Source organism: Ipomoea nil, unplaced genomic scaffold, assembly GCF_001879475.1.
Source record: "Ipomoea nil cultivar Tokyo-kokei standard unplaced genomic scaffold, Asagao_1.1 scaffold1993, whole genome shotgun sequence".
NCBI lineage: Eukaryota > Viridiplantae > Streptophyta > Magnoliopsida > Solanales > Convolvulaceae > Ipomoea > Ipomoea nil.
In genome coordinates, this window is record NW_017618421.1 from 568,865 (window position 1) to 584,220 (window position 15,356).

The window sequence follows — 15,356 nt, forward strand, 5'->3', positions numbered from 1 at the left end:
GCTGTTTTGTTTTGCTCGTGCTTGAGTTTTGCTGTGTTTTTTGGTTTTGGTTATTGATTTTTCTTTTTTGTTTTTTTAATGATTAGTATCATTTGGAATTGTCAAGGCGCTAGAGGGAGGAACTTTCAGCGCATCCTCAAAACCTTGCTGAGAGCACACAAACAGGACATGATCGGGTTGGTGGAACCGAAGGTGTCGGGCAACCAAGCTAATAATATTTGCTCGAGCTTGGGGTTTGAAGATTGGGTCCGCATAGAGGCGATTGGCTTTAGTGGGAGGATTTGGGTGCTGTGGAACAAGCCCATTGAAATTACCATCGAATATACTCACCCTCAGTTCATCCTGTTGCAGGTTAAAGAAAATGGCGCCGAACCTTGGACGTTTGCAGTGGTGTATGCAAGCTCGAGGCAATCTCTACGGAGGCGGCTGTGGAGTGAGTTGCAAGCAGCCAAACGGAACATAACGCAGCCTTGGTTGGCAGCTGGGGATTTTAATACGGTGACTTGCCGGGAAGAGACTCTCAACTATATTGCTTATTCTATACACAGAAGTGCTGAGTTCGTGGATTGGATTCAAGGGGAAGGAATGGTGGACCTTGGTTTTAGTGGGCCACAGATGACATGGGTCAGGGGCTCGGATGACACCACCAGCAAAGGGGCGAGATTGGATAGGGCAGTGTGTGATCTGGGATGGCGTCAAAGGTTCCCGGAGGCCACGGTCGAGCACTTACCCCGGATCGCCTCAGATCATGCACCCATCCTCATTAGGACAATGGCAGGACATGCACGGAGGCCTAGCGCACATTTCAAGCTCCATGCTGCTTGGCTAACTAATGATAAGTTCGCCGAGGAGGTGGAACGGTCTTGGCATAAGAATGATGACTTGATGTGCAATGTTCAAAGGCTGCAAACAGGTCTAACGAGATGGAACAAGGAGGTTTTTGGCAATATAGAGGGTCGGAAGAAGTCGTTGTTAGCGCGCATTGGGGGGATACAGAGAGTAACAACAAACGCATACCACAGAGGGCTCATGAAGTTGGAATGGAGGCTAAAAGATGAACTTGAGACTATTCTGTATCAAGAGGAGTTGCAATGGTACCAGCGATCCAGGGAGCAGTGGATCGTCTCGAGGGATAGGAACACCAAATTCTACCATGCGGCCACGATGGTACGACGATCTCGGAATAGAATTGTAAGCCTAAAGGATGACAGTGGAATATGGTTGAGTGATCCGGAGTTGCTACAGAAGCATGTGCAGGATTTCTACATTCACCTCTTTATGGGAGATATGGTCACGGATGCTACTAGAGCAGTGCGAGGCCGCTTTCATGTTGTTGATGAGATCGAGTGGCAAACTTTTCAACGTATGGTGACGAAGGAGGAGGTGCGTGATGCAGTCTTTGAAATGAGCCCGTGGAAAGCACCTAGGCCGGACGGCTTGCACGCAACCTTCTATCAACGCACATGGGGGGGGGGGGGGGTGGGGGGGATAGCGTGTACGCGGATGGTCAAGAATGCTTTCCTCTCTGGGAAGCTACCCCCGGGCATCAATGAAACCCTTTTGGCTCTTATTCCGAAGGTTGGAGCACCGGAAACTATTAAGCAGTTTAGGCCAATAAGCCTTTGCAATGTGTCCTACAAGATTATTACCAAAACTATAACTAATCGTCTCAAGGCCATTTTGCCCAAGATCGTTGGCCCTTTCCAGAGTTCATTTGTCCCGGGAAGGCAAATATCAGACAATGTGTTGATTTATCAGGAAGTCATGCATTCGTTCCGTGTTAAAAAAGGAAGTTCGGGGCTCATGGCAATTAAAATAGATCTGGAAAAAGCCTATGACTGGCTTGCGTGGAATTTTATTAACGACACTCTTTTTTATGCAGGTTTTAACGAACAATTCACGAGACTTATTATGGAGTGTGTACAAATGGCTCTACTATCAATTACATGGAATGGTACGCGACTACCCCAGTTTCGACCTGGACGGGGAATTCGACAAGGCGATGCTATGTCTCCTGCCTTGTTCGTGCTATGCATGGAGCGTTTGAGCCAAAGTATCATATCTGCTGTGAGTTCAGGGAGGTAGAAGGGAATTCGGCTCACGAACACTGGACCAGTCCTCTCGCACTTGTGCTTCGCCGATGACATGGTTTTGTTCTCAGAAGCCTCCATAGAGCAGGTAAGCGTGATTCAGCAAGTTCTGACGTGGTTTTGCGAAGCCTCCGGACAGAAGATTAGCCTGAGCAAGTCCCAGGTATTCTTCTCGCACAACACCCACCCGGACGTTGCCACGGCAATCTCATATTCTCTGGCCATCCTGGTGACAACGGATTTAGGAAGATACCTAGGGGTACCAACGCTGCACGGCAGAGTTACACAAGCAACTTTCTCAGGGCTGATTGATCGAGTGACTGCGAGGCTCGAAGGGTGGCGTAGCAGGACCTTATCGTTTGCAGGGAGAGTTACTCTGGCCAAATCAGTTTTGGGTGCAATTCCCACATATACGATGCAAACGGCGTATCTACCAAAGGGGGTGTGTCAGAAGTTGGAAATGATTATCAGGAGGTTCATTTGGGGCGGCGATGGGGGCACGCGGAAGGTGAGCCTAGTTGCCTGGGACGAAGTAACAAAACCAATGGCAGTCGGGGGATTAGGCCTGCGTAGAATGCAAGATGTAAACTCTGCGTTTATGGCAAAGCTGGGGTGGCGGGTGCTCACGGAACGCGACAGTCTTTGGGCCCGAGTGCTAACAGACAAGTATGGGGTCAGCGACGGAGAGCGGAAGATGACGGCGAAACGGATTGCCTCGAACGCATGGCGGGGGATATGTAATGCAAACGGATTGCTGGAAAAGGGTCTAACGAAGTTGGTACGCAATGGAAAAGAGACGAAATTCTGGATGGATAGGTGGGTCAATGGACAGCGTTTATATGACTATATGAAACACCCGGTAAGTCTACCAGAGCTGTACGCGCCAGTGGCGGACTATTGGGCCAATGGGAGCGGCTGGAGATGGGAGAAGATAGATAGCGTTTTGGACGAGATATGGATCAGGAAGCTTCATTCCTATGTTGTTCTCGAGGAAGAGGAGGCTAGAGATGATTGGGGATGGGGAATGGAGTTGGACGGGCGTTTCTCTATTAGTTCGGCGTGCGCAGCGTTGAGACAAGAGGGCAGTGCAGTTATAGATCATGATTGGCAAAGAATTTGGAAGTTGAGACTCCCTAACAAAATCAACCACTTTATGTGGCTGGTGAAGCATGGGAGACTTATGACAAATGTGGAACGTGCGAAGAGGGGTTTCACAACTGATGTTTTTTGTTCTTCTTGCGCAGGTAGAGAGTCTCGACCATTTGTTCGGATCATGTACGGAGGTTGTGGGATTGTGGGAGGCGGCGCTACCGCACCACACGAGACAGCTTCTTTGAACTACAAACTGGGACACGTGGTTGTCGATCAATCTCAAGGCGGATCCAAGGCTGGGTTTCGACAAAGATTGGGCGGAGGCTTTTGGGTTAATCATGTGGTGGTGCTGGCGATGGAGGAACTTGCGGATTTTTGAGGATTACCACTTGAGTCTTGCGCAGAAGATAGCATGGATTCGGAACCAACAACGCCAAACGAGGATAGCTTTTTCAACGCAACGTTCGCCTAGAGATGCTGTCCGAGGGGGCACTGACGCAGGTTCGTGGACAAAACCACCTGTGGGGTGGACAAAGCTTAATGTTGATGGCTGCTGCAAAGGTGTGAGCCAGAGGGAAGGTTGCGGAGGTGTGCTGCGTGATCACACAAGGCACTGGATTAAAGGGGTGACGCACAATATCGGATCGTGTACGGCCGAGGATGCAGAGGCGTAGGCTGTTCTAGTCGGGTTGCGGATGGCTGCTGGGTGCCACCAAGGGAGAGTCATGGTAGAGAGCGATTCACTCGCTACGATAAATCACGTCACGACCTGCATCAAGTCGGGCCAAGGGAGCAATACCGTGAGACTTTGCGTACAAAAAACGAGGGCGTTCCAAGAGGTGAAATTCAACCATGTGGTGCGTAATCTCAACAGAGTGGCGGACAAGCTCGCATCTACAGCTCTAAACCATGAGCTAGGTACAAGGGTCATCTCAACACAACTGCAATTTTTAGATGACCTGTTGTGGGAGGATAGGGTGGGTGCTTGTGTGAGTAGCAGGGTGTCTTTCTAGCTTTTGTTTCCGGGCATGTGCCCTCTCTCTGTTACCAAAAGTTTTTTACATGTTATTCTAAACAGCTAATTTTTTCAAATATCTTTTTACCAACCGTTGATATAATTCGCTAGTCAAATCCGCTAACGCTAACTGCTAACTCCTGATTGTCAAACAAGGACATTGCGAGATAGTTTTCACTTCAATTTTTTGTGTGATTTGAATACTCTCTTTGTCAACAAATCACTCAAGTAGTTAATATGATTGGATTAATTATATATTTTTAAATTTTTTCATGGTATTAATAAAATACTTGGTAAATAAATATATAACATTATTTTGTATTATAACTTTGATATTTAATTAAAAAAAATAGTGCACAAAAAAATAATAGACAATGTGGTGAATATAATCAATTGATGAATTTGAATATAAAGAATTTTTACATTGGAGAAAAATAAAGACAATATAAGAAATAAAATTATTTTTCTTAATTAATTTATTGATAATGAATATTTTTTTTAATAAAGACATTGTATGGACAATGTAGCGCATATAATCAATTGATGAATTAAAATGTAAAGAATTTTTATATTGGAGAAAAATAAAGACAATATAACTAATAAAATTATTTCTCTTATTTAATTTATTGATAATGAATAATTTTTTTGAATAAAGACATTGTAGACACATAATTCTAAATTAAATAAATGCATATGTATTATTTTTGTTGTTGCTACTAAATTATTATTTAATTTAATAAGAGCAAAATAGAGTACTAATTATGTTAACTTTGATTGGGATGAGATTCAAACATAAGACATTTCTTATTGAAATCAATGAGTAAGTTAACGATGAACTAACAGAAATTAACGGAAAAGATAATATTTAACGGAAAAGTTAACGGATAATCATATTCATTAAGTATAAATTAGAAAATTTTAAGGAAAAATTAAAATCTGATCAATATGAGCCATTCATTTGATTAAAAAATTTGACCGTCATTTTTTCTACCCATTATAGGCCTAACTCCTCATTATAGGCCTATCTCTATTGGGCTCTTATTAGTATAGTAGATATCGTTAAATTATTTATGTCTAACATTGGGTAATCTTTGTTGATTGTTATTATCTAAGAATCAACGTTAATTTCCATATACTTAAAGTTTTCGTATATGATTTTGTATATTAATTCTTCAAAATTCGCATACAAGATATCTCTATTTGGACATTTGGTTGTGATTTATTGAATAACTTGTATATGTTTAATTGAAGAATTAATTTTGTTCGAACTGTTGGAATTTAATTTCGATATAAAGCAAAATTATACGAGTTGCCGGATTTGTGCGCTGGAAAATCGAACTTTTGCCTACTGCCACATGCAAATTTGCCGATTCACTTGCCGGATTTGTGCACCGGAAAATCACCAAAAAAAGGGTGCGTGGACGACGGTTGGCGCAGCGGTTGCTGGTGTTGCAGTGGGGAGATGCGGCGTCGGCAGACCCGTTTTGCAACGAGGAGAGGTGGCAGAGACGGCACTGTTTTTGGATTCTCAGCGGGTGCCTTCGCTGCCCTCTTTCCTCCTTCAGGCGGTGCTGGTTCTGGTTGGTCGCTGCTCCTCAAGCTCCAGTCAACGAGCTTCGCCGTTGGGAGGACAACACCATGTTGGCGTTGAGCGGAGCAGATACGGCGGAGGTGGGTTGGGTTCTCGGCTCTTCGCTGCTGTCTCCCTCCTTCATGCGGCACTAGCTCCGGCCATCCCTGTTTTCTTCTTCAGTGGCGTTGGCTCCTGTCGCCGTTCCTCAATTTCCCGGCGGCGATGGTGGCAGCTAGGTTTTGGCTTTGGTTGAGCTAGGAGATGATGATAATGGGTTATGAATTTTGGGCCGGGTCAGGCCCATTGGGGCAGACCTAGTCCAATACTATTAAAAATCGCAAATTATGCCCTGGAAACGTGTTCACCGTGAATGGTGAACACAAGTCCAAACGACGTCGTTTTTACGAAAAAAAAATTAAAAATCGTGGATATGGAGTTAACGGCGCGCGTTTGATCAAATTATGAATTTTCTGTTATGAGATTATGAATGTAATGAAAATTCATAATCTCATAACAGAAAATTCATAATCGCATAAAAGTAAAATATTTATTAAATTATGAATTTTCTGTTATGAGATTATGAATGTAATGTAGATTCATAATCTCATAACAGAAAATTCATAATTTCATAATAGAAAATTCATAATTTCATAACAGAAAATTCATAATCTCATAATTGAAAATTCATAATCTCATAACTGAAAATTCATAATCTTATAACAGAAAATTCATAATCTCATGGTTCCAAAGTGAATGTGTAGGCATGGTTCCAAAGTGAATGTGCAGGCATGGATTCATAATTTATGAATGTCCGTGATTTCGGACGGGAATGTGTAGGCATGGTTCCAAAGTGAATGTGCAGGCATGAATTCATAATTTATGAATGTCCGAAATCATTGCTCACCTCAAATTAAAGTGAAACCGCGAAATGTGAAAATGAAGAAGAAAAGTCACGCAATTAATTAAGAAAAAAAAAAAAAAGATAACGGTGTACTAAAACCGTTGGAACCGTGTTCACCATGAATGGTGAACACGGTTCCATGGCATAACGATTGATTAAAAATATTTTGGGCCTACTTTAGTTATTGGGCTTGCTTTAGTATTTTCCATTATCATATTTGGACTTCAATTCTTCTAGTTAATTGTTCAATTAATATGCAAATCCAAGCATGCCACGTCTATTTATAAATTATTATTTTAATTATACATTAATAAAAGCATGCATTAAGGTTGGTTTAGCATATTTTATTAACTAATAAACTTCATTATTAAATATCACTTAATTTTAGATCCTTAACCAATTTTAGGCATTTTGACCTATTAAGGTAGCTTGTTTTGGTTTTCCTTTAATTTTGAGCACATTTTGATTTTAACTCGAAAAACTTCAAATGACATCATTTTTTACATGATTCACATTGCTATTTGGATCACGATCCACCGTAAAAATTGCCTTAGCATATTATATGCTTTCAGTTAACAAATTATGCGTCTCGTGTTTGTAAATAAATTAAAAGTAAATAATATATTAACTACAAGCACATAATGGATTAACTGCATGCAAATAATATGTTACTTGCAGCCACATAATATGCAACTAACATATTATGTGTCTGCAGTTAACATATTATTTATTTATATACACATAATCTGTTAATTACAGACACATACCCTTGATGGGGTGAGGACCCCGGCCCACGAAAGATTAGCCCAAATGAGAGAGCCCAAGACGGGAAAGGTGGGCTTGCGTCAGGAGAAGCCCGGTGGGTGTTTGGGCCGAGTCCAGGAATCGGCCCAGGGCCAAGCACGGGGACCTAGCTCAGGATTGCTAAGAAGAGCCCAGCAGGAGCTTGGGTCGAGGGCAAGGAGTCGGCCAGGCCCCAAGCCCAGAGAAGGACTCGGCTCAAGGAGCCGTTGAGATCATCAAATAGACTCTTAAACAGGGAACCGTTAGATCATTAAAAGGCCTGACTTGGTCCGGATGTTACGAGCTTGAGAGAGCCGTTGGCCGACTCAGTAAAGGCGACCAACGGCTCGATACTTTAATTAGTCTTGAAGTCGGCTATTAAGGGCCTTCAAGTCAGTAGGGGAGGAGCCGCTATATAAAGGCTCCTCCATTCTTGTAGAAGGCAGAGACACACAGAGAGAGGACCCGGAAAGGGAATAGAAGAGATTCTAAACAAAGCGCTTTCTTTCTTTTGAGATACGCATTTTACTGAAAGGTGTATCCTCCAGCCAAAGGTTGTGTTGGACCTCCTTGGGCCCGAAAACCCAAAAACCATCAACCCTGAATGTCATTTTGGATCAAATCCAAGATAGACATGAATTGATTGTATAATTAACTGCTATAATTCGTAAAATATAAAGGGTTAAAGTACATATGAGAAAATCATAGGGGCTAAAGTAAAAAATGAATAATGGGTTAAATAGGTCATTCGACTACACACGAAATTGTAATTGGGTCATCAAACTAAAATAAAATTATAATTGGGTCACTAAACAACACAAAATCATACAATTGAACAAAAAATGACATGTTTACTTATTGATGGATGACGTGACGATTATTAGATTAAAAATATTTTTTAAAATTTTATTTTAATAATTTTAATTAAAAGATATTTAAAAAAAAAAAAAAAAAAAACACCTGACCTCTTCGTCTCAACAGCTTGGAGACGAAGAGGTCTCTTCGTCTCTAAGTTGCCGGAGACGATGAGACCTCCGTCTTCGGCAGCCCGAAGATAAAGAGACCTTCATCTCCAATCTACCCAAAAGACGAAGAGGATTTGCCTATGCAAGGATCATTCTTTCCAAGATTTTACTGTTACTTTGTGTTTTCTCCTCATTCATACATTCTGTCAAAATCGCCAGGTTCTCTAAAGGGGTTTCCTTTAGTAGCCGACGTCTCTTGTGCCCTCATCAAGTTAACATAAGGAAGCAACAATTTAGATACCACAAGACAGTGGTTGAGAAGTGATGAGGTGTGTACAGAATCAAAGAAAACTTCAACCTTGACTGTCGTGGCGTTGCAGAGTTTCAAAGTGTTGTTTGCCGTCTTTGGGAGAGTTATAGGGTTGTGCCTCTTGGTTTTCATAGCCACATATGTGTACAAGAATAAAGATTTCATCCAGTAAACTTTGAGTTCCAGAACTACAATTTGACTTAAGGTACATGCAATATGCAGACACTTTGACCAGAGAGATTTATCTTCTCATAAACTTGAAAGGGCAAAAGACCCCCAAGAACCAAAAGGTGATAACAGTGAATTTACTAATTCACACTCCATAGTAGACCTTCTTTGCCCTGGGCGCTGGAAGGGAACATTGAAAACGAAGGTCCCGCTGCTCGGAGACGAAGAAACCTCTTCATCTCCAAGTTGCAGGAGACGAACCGGAGGAACTAGGACTGAGGCTTGCCGTATAGAGCAGCCCGTCCGCAACCGCGACGAACCGGCCGGGTCGGAGGTCGGTGAGAGCACAAAATCAACAGGAAATCATACCCGGGAGAGGGTCGAGGTGGCAAACTTAGTCCAAGAAGTGCGAAATCTGAGAGAGCAGGTAGTGGGAAAAGCCAAATCCCCAGGACGTACGTTATTAACCGCCTTGCCCTTCTCGGACAAGATCATGGCCTTCAAAATACCGGGTGATTTCAAATTCCCAGAGCAAGCCACGTTCGATGGATCCGGCAACCCTCGAGAGCATTTGCTGAGCTACCAAGCCAAGATGCAGGTTTTGGGAGTTCAAGACCCGGTCATGTGCCGCGCTTTTCTGCCCACTTTAAAAGGCCCAGCACAAAGGTGGCTGGTGGCACAGCCGTCGGGATCGATTCGTAGCTTCGAAGAGCTAGCGGACCGCTTTATGAGCCATTATGCCGCCAATATCAGGCCACAAAAAGACTTAACCCACCTAGGCGACATTCATCAGGATGAGGGCGAGTCCTTAAAAATCTATCTGGCCCATTGGCTGAAAGAAATCTAGCCTATAGAGGAGGTCGAGGACCAGATGGCACTCACCTTCTTCATCGAGTCCCTGCGGTCCGGCCAGCTATACCGAGATCTGTGGGACAACCGCCCGGCTACCTACGCGGAAGCCATCCATATGGCCAACAAGAGGGCCAACACATAGCAGGCTATAAAACACAAACGACAGCGCGAAGTCGGCGGGTCCGCCAATGGAAAGAGAACGCGAGCCGAAACCAAGGAAAGGCGCCCGGACGCGACCCGATGATCCGAAATCAGGCGACCATACAACAGGCCTGCCGTACACCCCTACCGGCCGGCTCCCGAACGGCCGGTGCATGAAATACAAGCGGTCGCCCCGCATCCGCCTCAGCCGATTGATGACCGCATCACTAGCGAAGAGACGGGTAAGACTTCTAAATATTGTCGTTACCATAAATCTTATACCCACAGCATAGAGGAATGCTTTTACCTGAAGAAGATCATGGAGGGTATCATCCAGCAAGGAACCCCGCCTCCTAATCAATGGAGACGGAGGTCGGCCAATCGAGGGGACGAGGATCCCGCCGTCGCCGCCGAGAGTAATAGGGGCAAGCGGCTTGCTTCTGAAGAAGATGAGGCTCAGTGGCGTCAAAAGCCGGTTATCAACATGATAGTCGGCGGGCCGGAAGGTGATGACTCAGCGAACACTCGAAAGGCCTGGGCTCGACAGTTGTACGTCGGGACAGTGTATGGGCGCGAGGAGAATTCTAAGAAGGCGTGCCGAGAGCCCATCATCTTCACCGATAGAGATTTACCGGCTGGTGAGACGCCGCATCGAGATGCGTTAGTTATAGCCATGGACATCAAGGGGGTAGTCGTTCGCCGAATCCTGGTCGATACCGGGAGCAGTGTTAATGTGTTATACCTAGAAACCTTCATGAAAATGGGGTTAGCCCGAGACCAGCTGAATCCCGTCAAAACTCCACTCGCCGGTTTCACAGGGGATTCGGTAGAAGCCGAAGGATCCATCATTCTGCCAGTTGAAATTGGCAGTTACCCAGACGTACAAAGACTCAGTATGAAATTCATCGTGGTAAATCTGGCCTGCTCGCATAATGCTATACTCGGCCGACCGGGTCTAAAGGATCTAGGAGCTCTGATTTCAATCGAGCATCTCTGCCTGAAATTCCGCACGCCAAACGGAATAGGTACGGTGCGCTACGACCGGAAGGTCGCCCGCGACTGCTACCTGCAAGCCTGTCGAGGAAGGGGCAAGCAAGGGATGCAGGTCCATGAGATCACGGAAAGGCTCCCAAAGAAGACAATGATACCTCGCCCCGAGCCGGCTGTTGAATTGGAAGAGGTGGAGATTGATCGTGAGCAACCGGACAGGCGGGTCCGAATTGGGGTCGGTCTTCCGCAAAAGGTAAGAGAAGGAATCATAAAAGTACTCCGAGAACACCGGCTGGTTTTCGCCTGGGGTCCAGAGGACATGCCCGGTGTCCAGAGGACATGCCCGGTGTCGATCGATCCATTATATCGCACCGACTCGCTGTAGACCCTGAGCATCGGCCAGTCGTACAAAAGAAGCGGTACCTGGCCAATGATCGGAGAGAATTCGTAAAAAAGGAGGTGAGCACGTTGTTAGCAGCCGGACATGTCCGAGAGGTTAAGTACCCGGAGTGGTTGGCGAATGTGGTTCTTGTACCGAAGCCCCCGGCGTGGCGAATGTGCGTCGATTATATTGATCTTAATAAGGCATGTCCTAAGGACCCGTTTCCATTACCGCGGATTGACCAATTGGTTGATGAAACTGCTGGGTCGGCTCTGCTGAGCTTCATGGACGCCTTCAGGGGGTACCATCAGATCTTCATGCACTCAGCAGGCGAAGAAAAGACCGTGTTTCTAACGCCGGATGGAGTCTATTGCTATCGAGTCATGCCCTTTGGACTTAAGAATGCCGGAGCTACATATACACGACTGGTGGCTCGACTATTTCAGCACTTGTTGGGAAAATCAATGGCCGCGTACGTCGATGACATGCTCGTCAAGAGCCGAGAGGAGAGCAAACATGCGGAAGATCTGGCCGGCTGTTTTAAAGTAATGATAAGATATAATCTCCGGTTGAATCCCAAAAAGTGTGCTTTCGCAGTGCAAGGTGGAAAGTTCTTGGGCCACATGGTCACCAAGCGAGGTATTGAGCCTAACCTGGAGAAAGTATAGGCCATCATCGACATGCAGCCCCCCGGTTCCATCAAAGACCTGCAACGATTGACTGGTCGATTAGCTGCCCTTAGTCGCTTCCTGAGCAAAGCGGCGGATAAAACGGTGCCCTTCTTCGAGGCCATGAAGAAGAAGGAGGGATTCGCTTGGACCACCGAGTGTCAGCAGTCGTTCGAAGAATTGAAACAATATCTCTCAACACCCCCGGTATTGTCTACTCCCCAGGCGGGCGAGCCCTTATTCTTATACTTAGCCGCCTCCTCTAAGGCGGTGAGTTCGGTGCTAGTCCGAGAAGAAGAGCGCGTTCAGCACCCGGTTTATTACGTAAGCCGCTCCCTGAAGGCCGCCGAGTCGCGGTATACCGCCCTGGAGAAGATTGTATACGCTTTGGTGATTACCGTGCGAAAGCTAGCACCTTACTTCCAAGCCCACACCGTCAGAATGCTGACTGACCAGCCACTGGGGAGCGTCCTGCGAAACCCCTCGTCGTCCGGCCGACTAGTGAAATGGGCCATGGAACTAACCCAGTGTGGGATTGAGTACCAGCCCCGGCCCTCCATAATGGGTCAAGCCTTGGCCGACTTCTTGGTCGAGTGCACGGCAAGCGAAGAAGAAAAGGAACACGCCACGGAGGACAGTTTAGGCGAGTGGTGGGAAATGCATGCGGACGGAGCGTCGAGTCGACGACACTGCGGGGGTGGAGTTATGTTCATCTCCCCGGAGGGGTTCCGGCAATACTATGCCTTGAGCTACTTGTTTCCGACATCTAATAATGAGGCCGAATATGAAGCCGTACTGAATGGTCTTCGACTCGCCAAAGCCTTAGGAGTGAAGCGATTGAGAATCAAGACCGACTCCAGATTAGTAGTCGGGCAGATCTCAGGCACGTGCGAGGCTAAGAATACGCGGATGACTTTATGTAAAGAGCGAGCGGTTGAAATGTTGAAGAAATTCGGAGCTTACGAAATAGAATACATTTCCCGGGCAGACAACGTGGAAGCCGACATATTGTCTAAAATTGCCTTGGAGGGAGTACCAGATCACCTTGTGAAGATCTGCCAAAAGGAGGAGTTAAATCGACCAAGTATCGAGGAAACAACAGTAGAAGTCCAGCAGGTGACTGGCGAGGAATGGGACCGAGAGAAGAACCCCGAGATGTTCTGGATAGAGGATATCCGGCGATTCAAGGAGACAGGCGAATTACCGGAAGACCCGGGAGCCGCCGCTAGGGTTCGACGAAAAGCCCCCTCTTTCGAAATCATTGATGGGCAACTATACAAACGGTCGTTCGGAGGTCCTTTGTTGAAATGCTTGCTCAGGACCGAGGCCGAGAAAATAATGGACGAAGCTCATAGAGGCATCTGCGCCGCACACCAGGGCGCCCACACGCTCCCCCGAAAGTTGGTCGTCCAGGGGTATTATTGGCCGACCATGATGCGAGACTGCATCGAATGGATGTCCAAGTGCGGCGTTTGCCAAGCGTTCGCCAGAAAAGACACTCGGCCAGCTACCTTCTACACGCCGGTCACCACGGCTATTCCATTTTCTAAGTGGGGAATCGACTTGTTGGGGCCGTTACCCGCAGCTCCCGGGGGCCTGAAGTTTTGTGTCGTAGCTATCGACTACTTCACCAAGTGGGTTGAGGCTGAACCATTGGCCACTATTACCGAGTACCCGTGCCGACGCTTCCTATGGAAGAAGGTGATTTGCCGCTTCGGCTTACCCGAGCATATTGTCAGCGATAATGGGAGACAGTTCGACTGCCAGGCGTTTGCTGACTTCTGCGGCCGACACAACATCCGCCATACCAAGGTATCCGTGGCGTACCCGCAGGCCAACGGGAAAGTCGAAAATGTGAATCGAACCATAGTGGATGGAATCAGAAAGAAATTGGAAGATATCCGAGGAAATTGGGCGGATGAGCTTGACCGAGTCCTATGGGCTTATCGCACTACGCAGCCGCGAGCGACTGGAGAAAGCCCGTTCTCCCTTGCATATGGCTTCGAAGCTAAGGTCCCAATTGAAGTGGTCGAGCCCACTCACCGGGTCCGCACTTATTCCGACACGGAAAATGAAGAAAGTCTTCGAATTGAGAAAAATTTCCTAGAAGAGAGAAGAGAAGCTGCGAGTGCTCAGATGGTCGAATATCAACAAGCGGTAAAAAGATATCGCGATCGAAGGATTCGCCCACAAACCTTCCAGGTCGGCGATCTTGTATTACGAGACCGGCAAGCCAGCCAGCCCGCGGAAGGAGGCAAGTTCGCGGTAAAGTGGGAAGGACCCTATCGCATCGCCGCGGTGGTCCAGGCCGGCACTTACAAGCCTGAAACTCTGGAAGGCCAACCTGTGGACCGAATTTGGAACGTCATCCACTTGAAGAAGTTCTATCAGTAGGAAAGGTTAGGCCGTGTATAGGCCCGAGGATACGGAAAGACTTGAATAAAAGAGTACGGATTGCTGATAACCATTGCCTGGACTCGGCGAGTATATAAAGAAACAACGGGGCGCTGACCCCAAAAAATGTTTCTGAGAAAGAAAAAGCCTAAGGAGTCGCCTCGACAGAGGGACTCGGCGAGAAAAGTTAGGAAACAATGGCCCAGACCCTTAGTCGTTTCCGTGAAAAAGCCAAGAGGAGTTGCCTCGACTGAGGGACTCGGCGAGTATATAAAGAAACAACGGGGCGCTGACCCCAAAACGTTTCTGAAAAAGAAAAAGCCTAAGGAATCGCCTCGACTGAGGGACTCGGCGAGAAAAGTTAAGAAACAAGGGCCCAGACCCTTAGTCGTTTCCGTGAAAAAGCCAAGAGGAGTCGCCTCGACTGAGGGACTCGGCGAGTATATAAAGAAACAACGGGGCGCTGACCCCAAAACGTTTCTGAGAAAGAAAAAGCCTAAGGAGTCGCCTCGACTGAGGGACTCGGCGAGAAAAAGTTAGGAAACAAGGGCCCAGACCCTTAGTCGTTTCCGTGAAAAAGCTAAGAGGAGTCGCCTCGACTGAGGGACTCGGCGAGTATATAAAGAAACAACGGGGCGCTGACCCCAAAACGTTTCTGAGACAGAAAAAGTCTAAGGAGTCGCCTCGACTGAGGGACTCGGCGAGAAAAGTTAGGAAACAAGGGCCCAGACCCTTAGTCGTTTCCGTGAAAAAGCCAAGAGGAGTCGCCTCGACTGAGGGACTCGGCGAGTATATAAAGAAACAACGGGGCGCTGACCCCAAAACATTTCTGAGAAAGAAAAAGCCTAAGGAGTCGCCTCGACTGAGGGACTCGGCAAGAAAAAGTTAGGAAACAAGGGCCCAAACCCTTAGTCGTTTCCGTGAAAAAGCCAAGAGGAGTCGCCTCGACTGAGGGACTCGGCGAGTATATAAAGAAACAACGGGGCGCTGACCCCAAAACGTTTCTGAGAAAGAAAAAGCCTAAGGAGTCGC

At 46.5% G+C, this 15,356-nt stretch overlaps 1 protein-coding gene across 1 annotated transcript; it reads left to right on the forward strand.

Moving 5' to 3' along the window:
- Positions 1 to 11,942: 11,942 nt before the first annotated feature.
- Positions 11,943 to 14,324, forward strand: LOC109147322. The gene is made up of 2 exons (XM_019294984.1): positions 11,943 to 13,742; positions 13,890 to 14,324. The coding sequence occupies exons 1-2, from the start codon at positions 11,943 to 11,945 to the stop codon at positions 14,322 to 14,324; spliced, it is 2,235 nt and encodes a 744-aa protein (XP_019150529.1).
- The last annotated feature ends 1,032 nt before the right edge of the window (positions 14,325 to 15,356 follow it).

Excerpts from the sequence above, each read along its gene's own strand:
- LOC109147322 (XM_019294984.1), top strand. The coding sequence starts at position 11,943 with ATGCAGCCCCCCGGTTCCATCAAAGACCTGCAACGATTGACTGGTCGA. Across the intron at positions 13,743-13,889 it reads ACAACATCCGCCATACCAAG|CCGCGAGCGACTGGAGAAAG; the intron begins GTATCCGTGGCG and ends CGCACTACGCAG.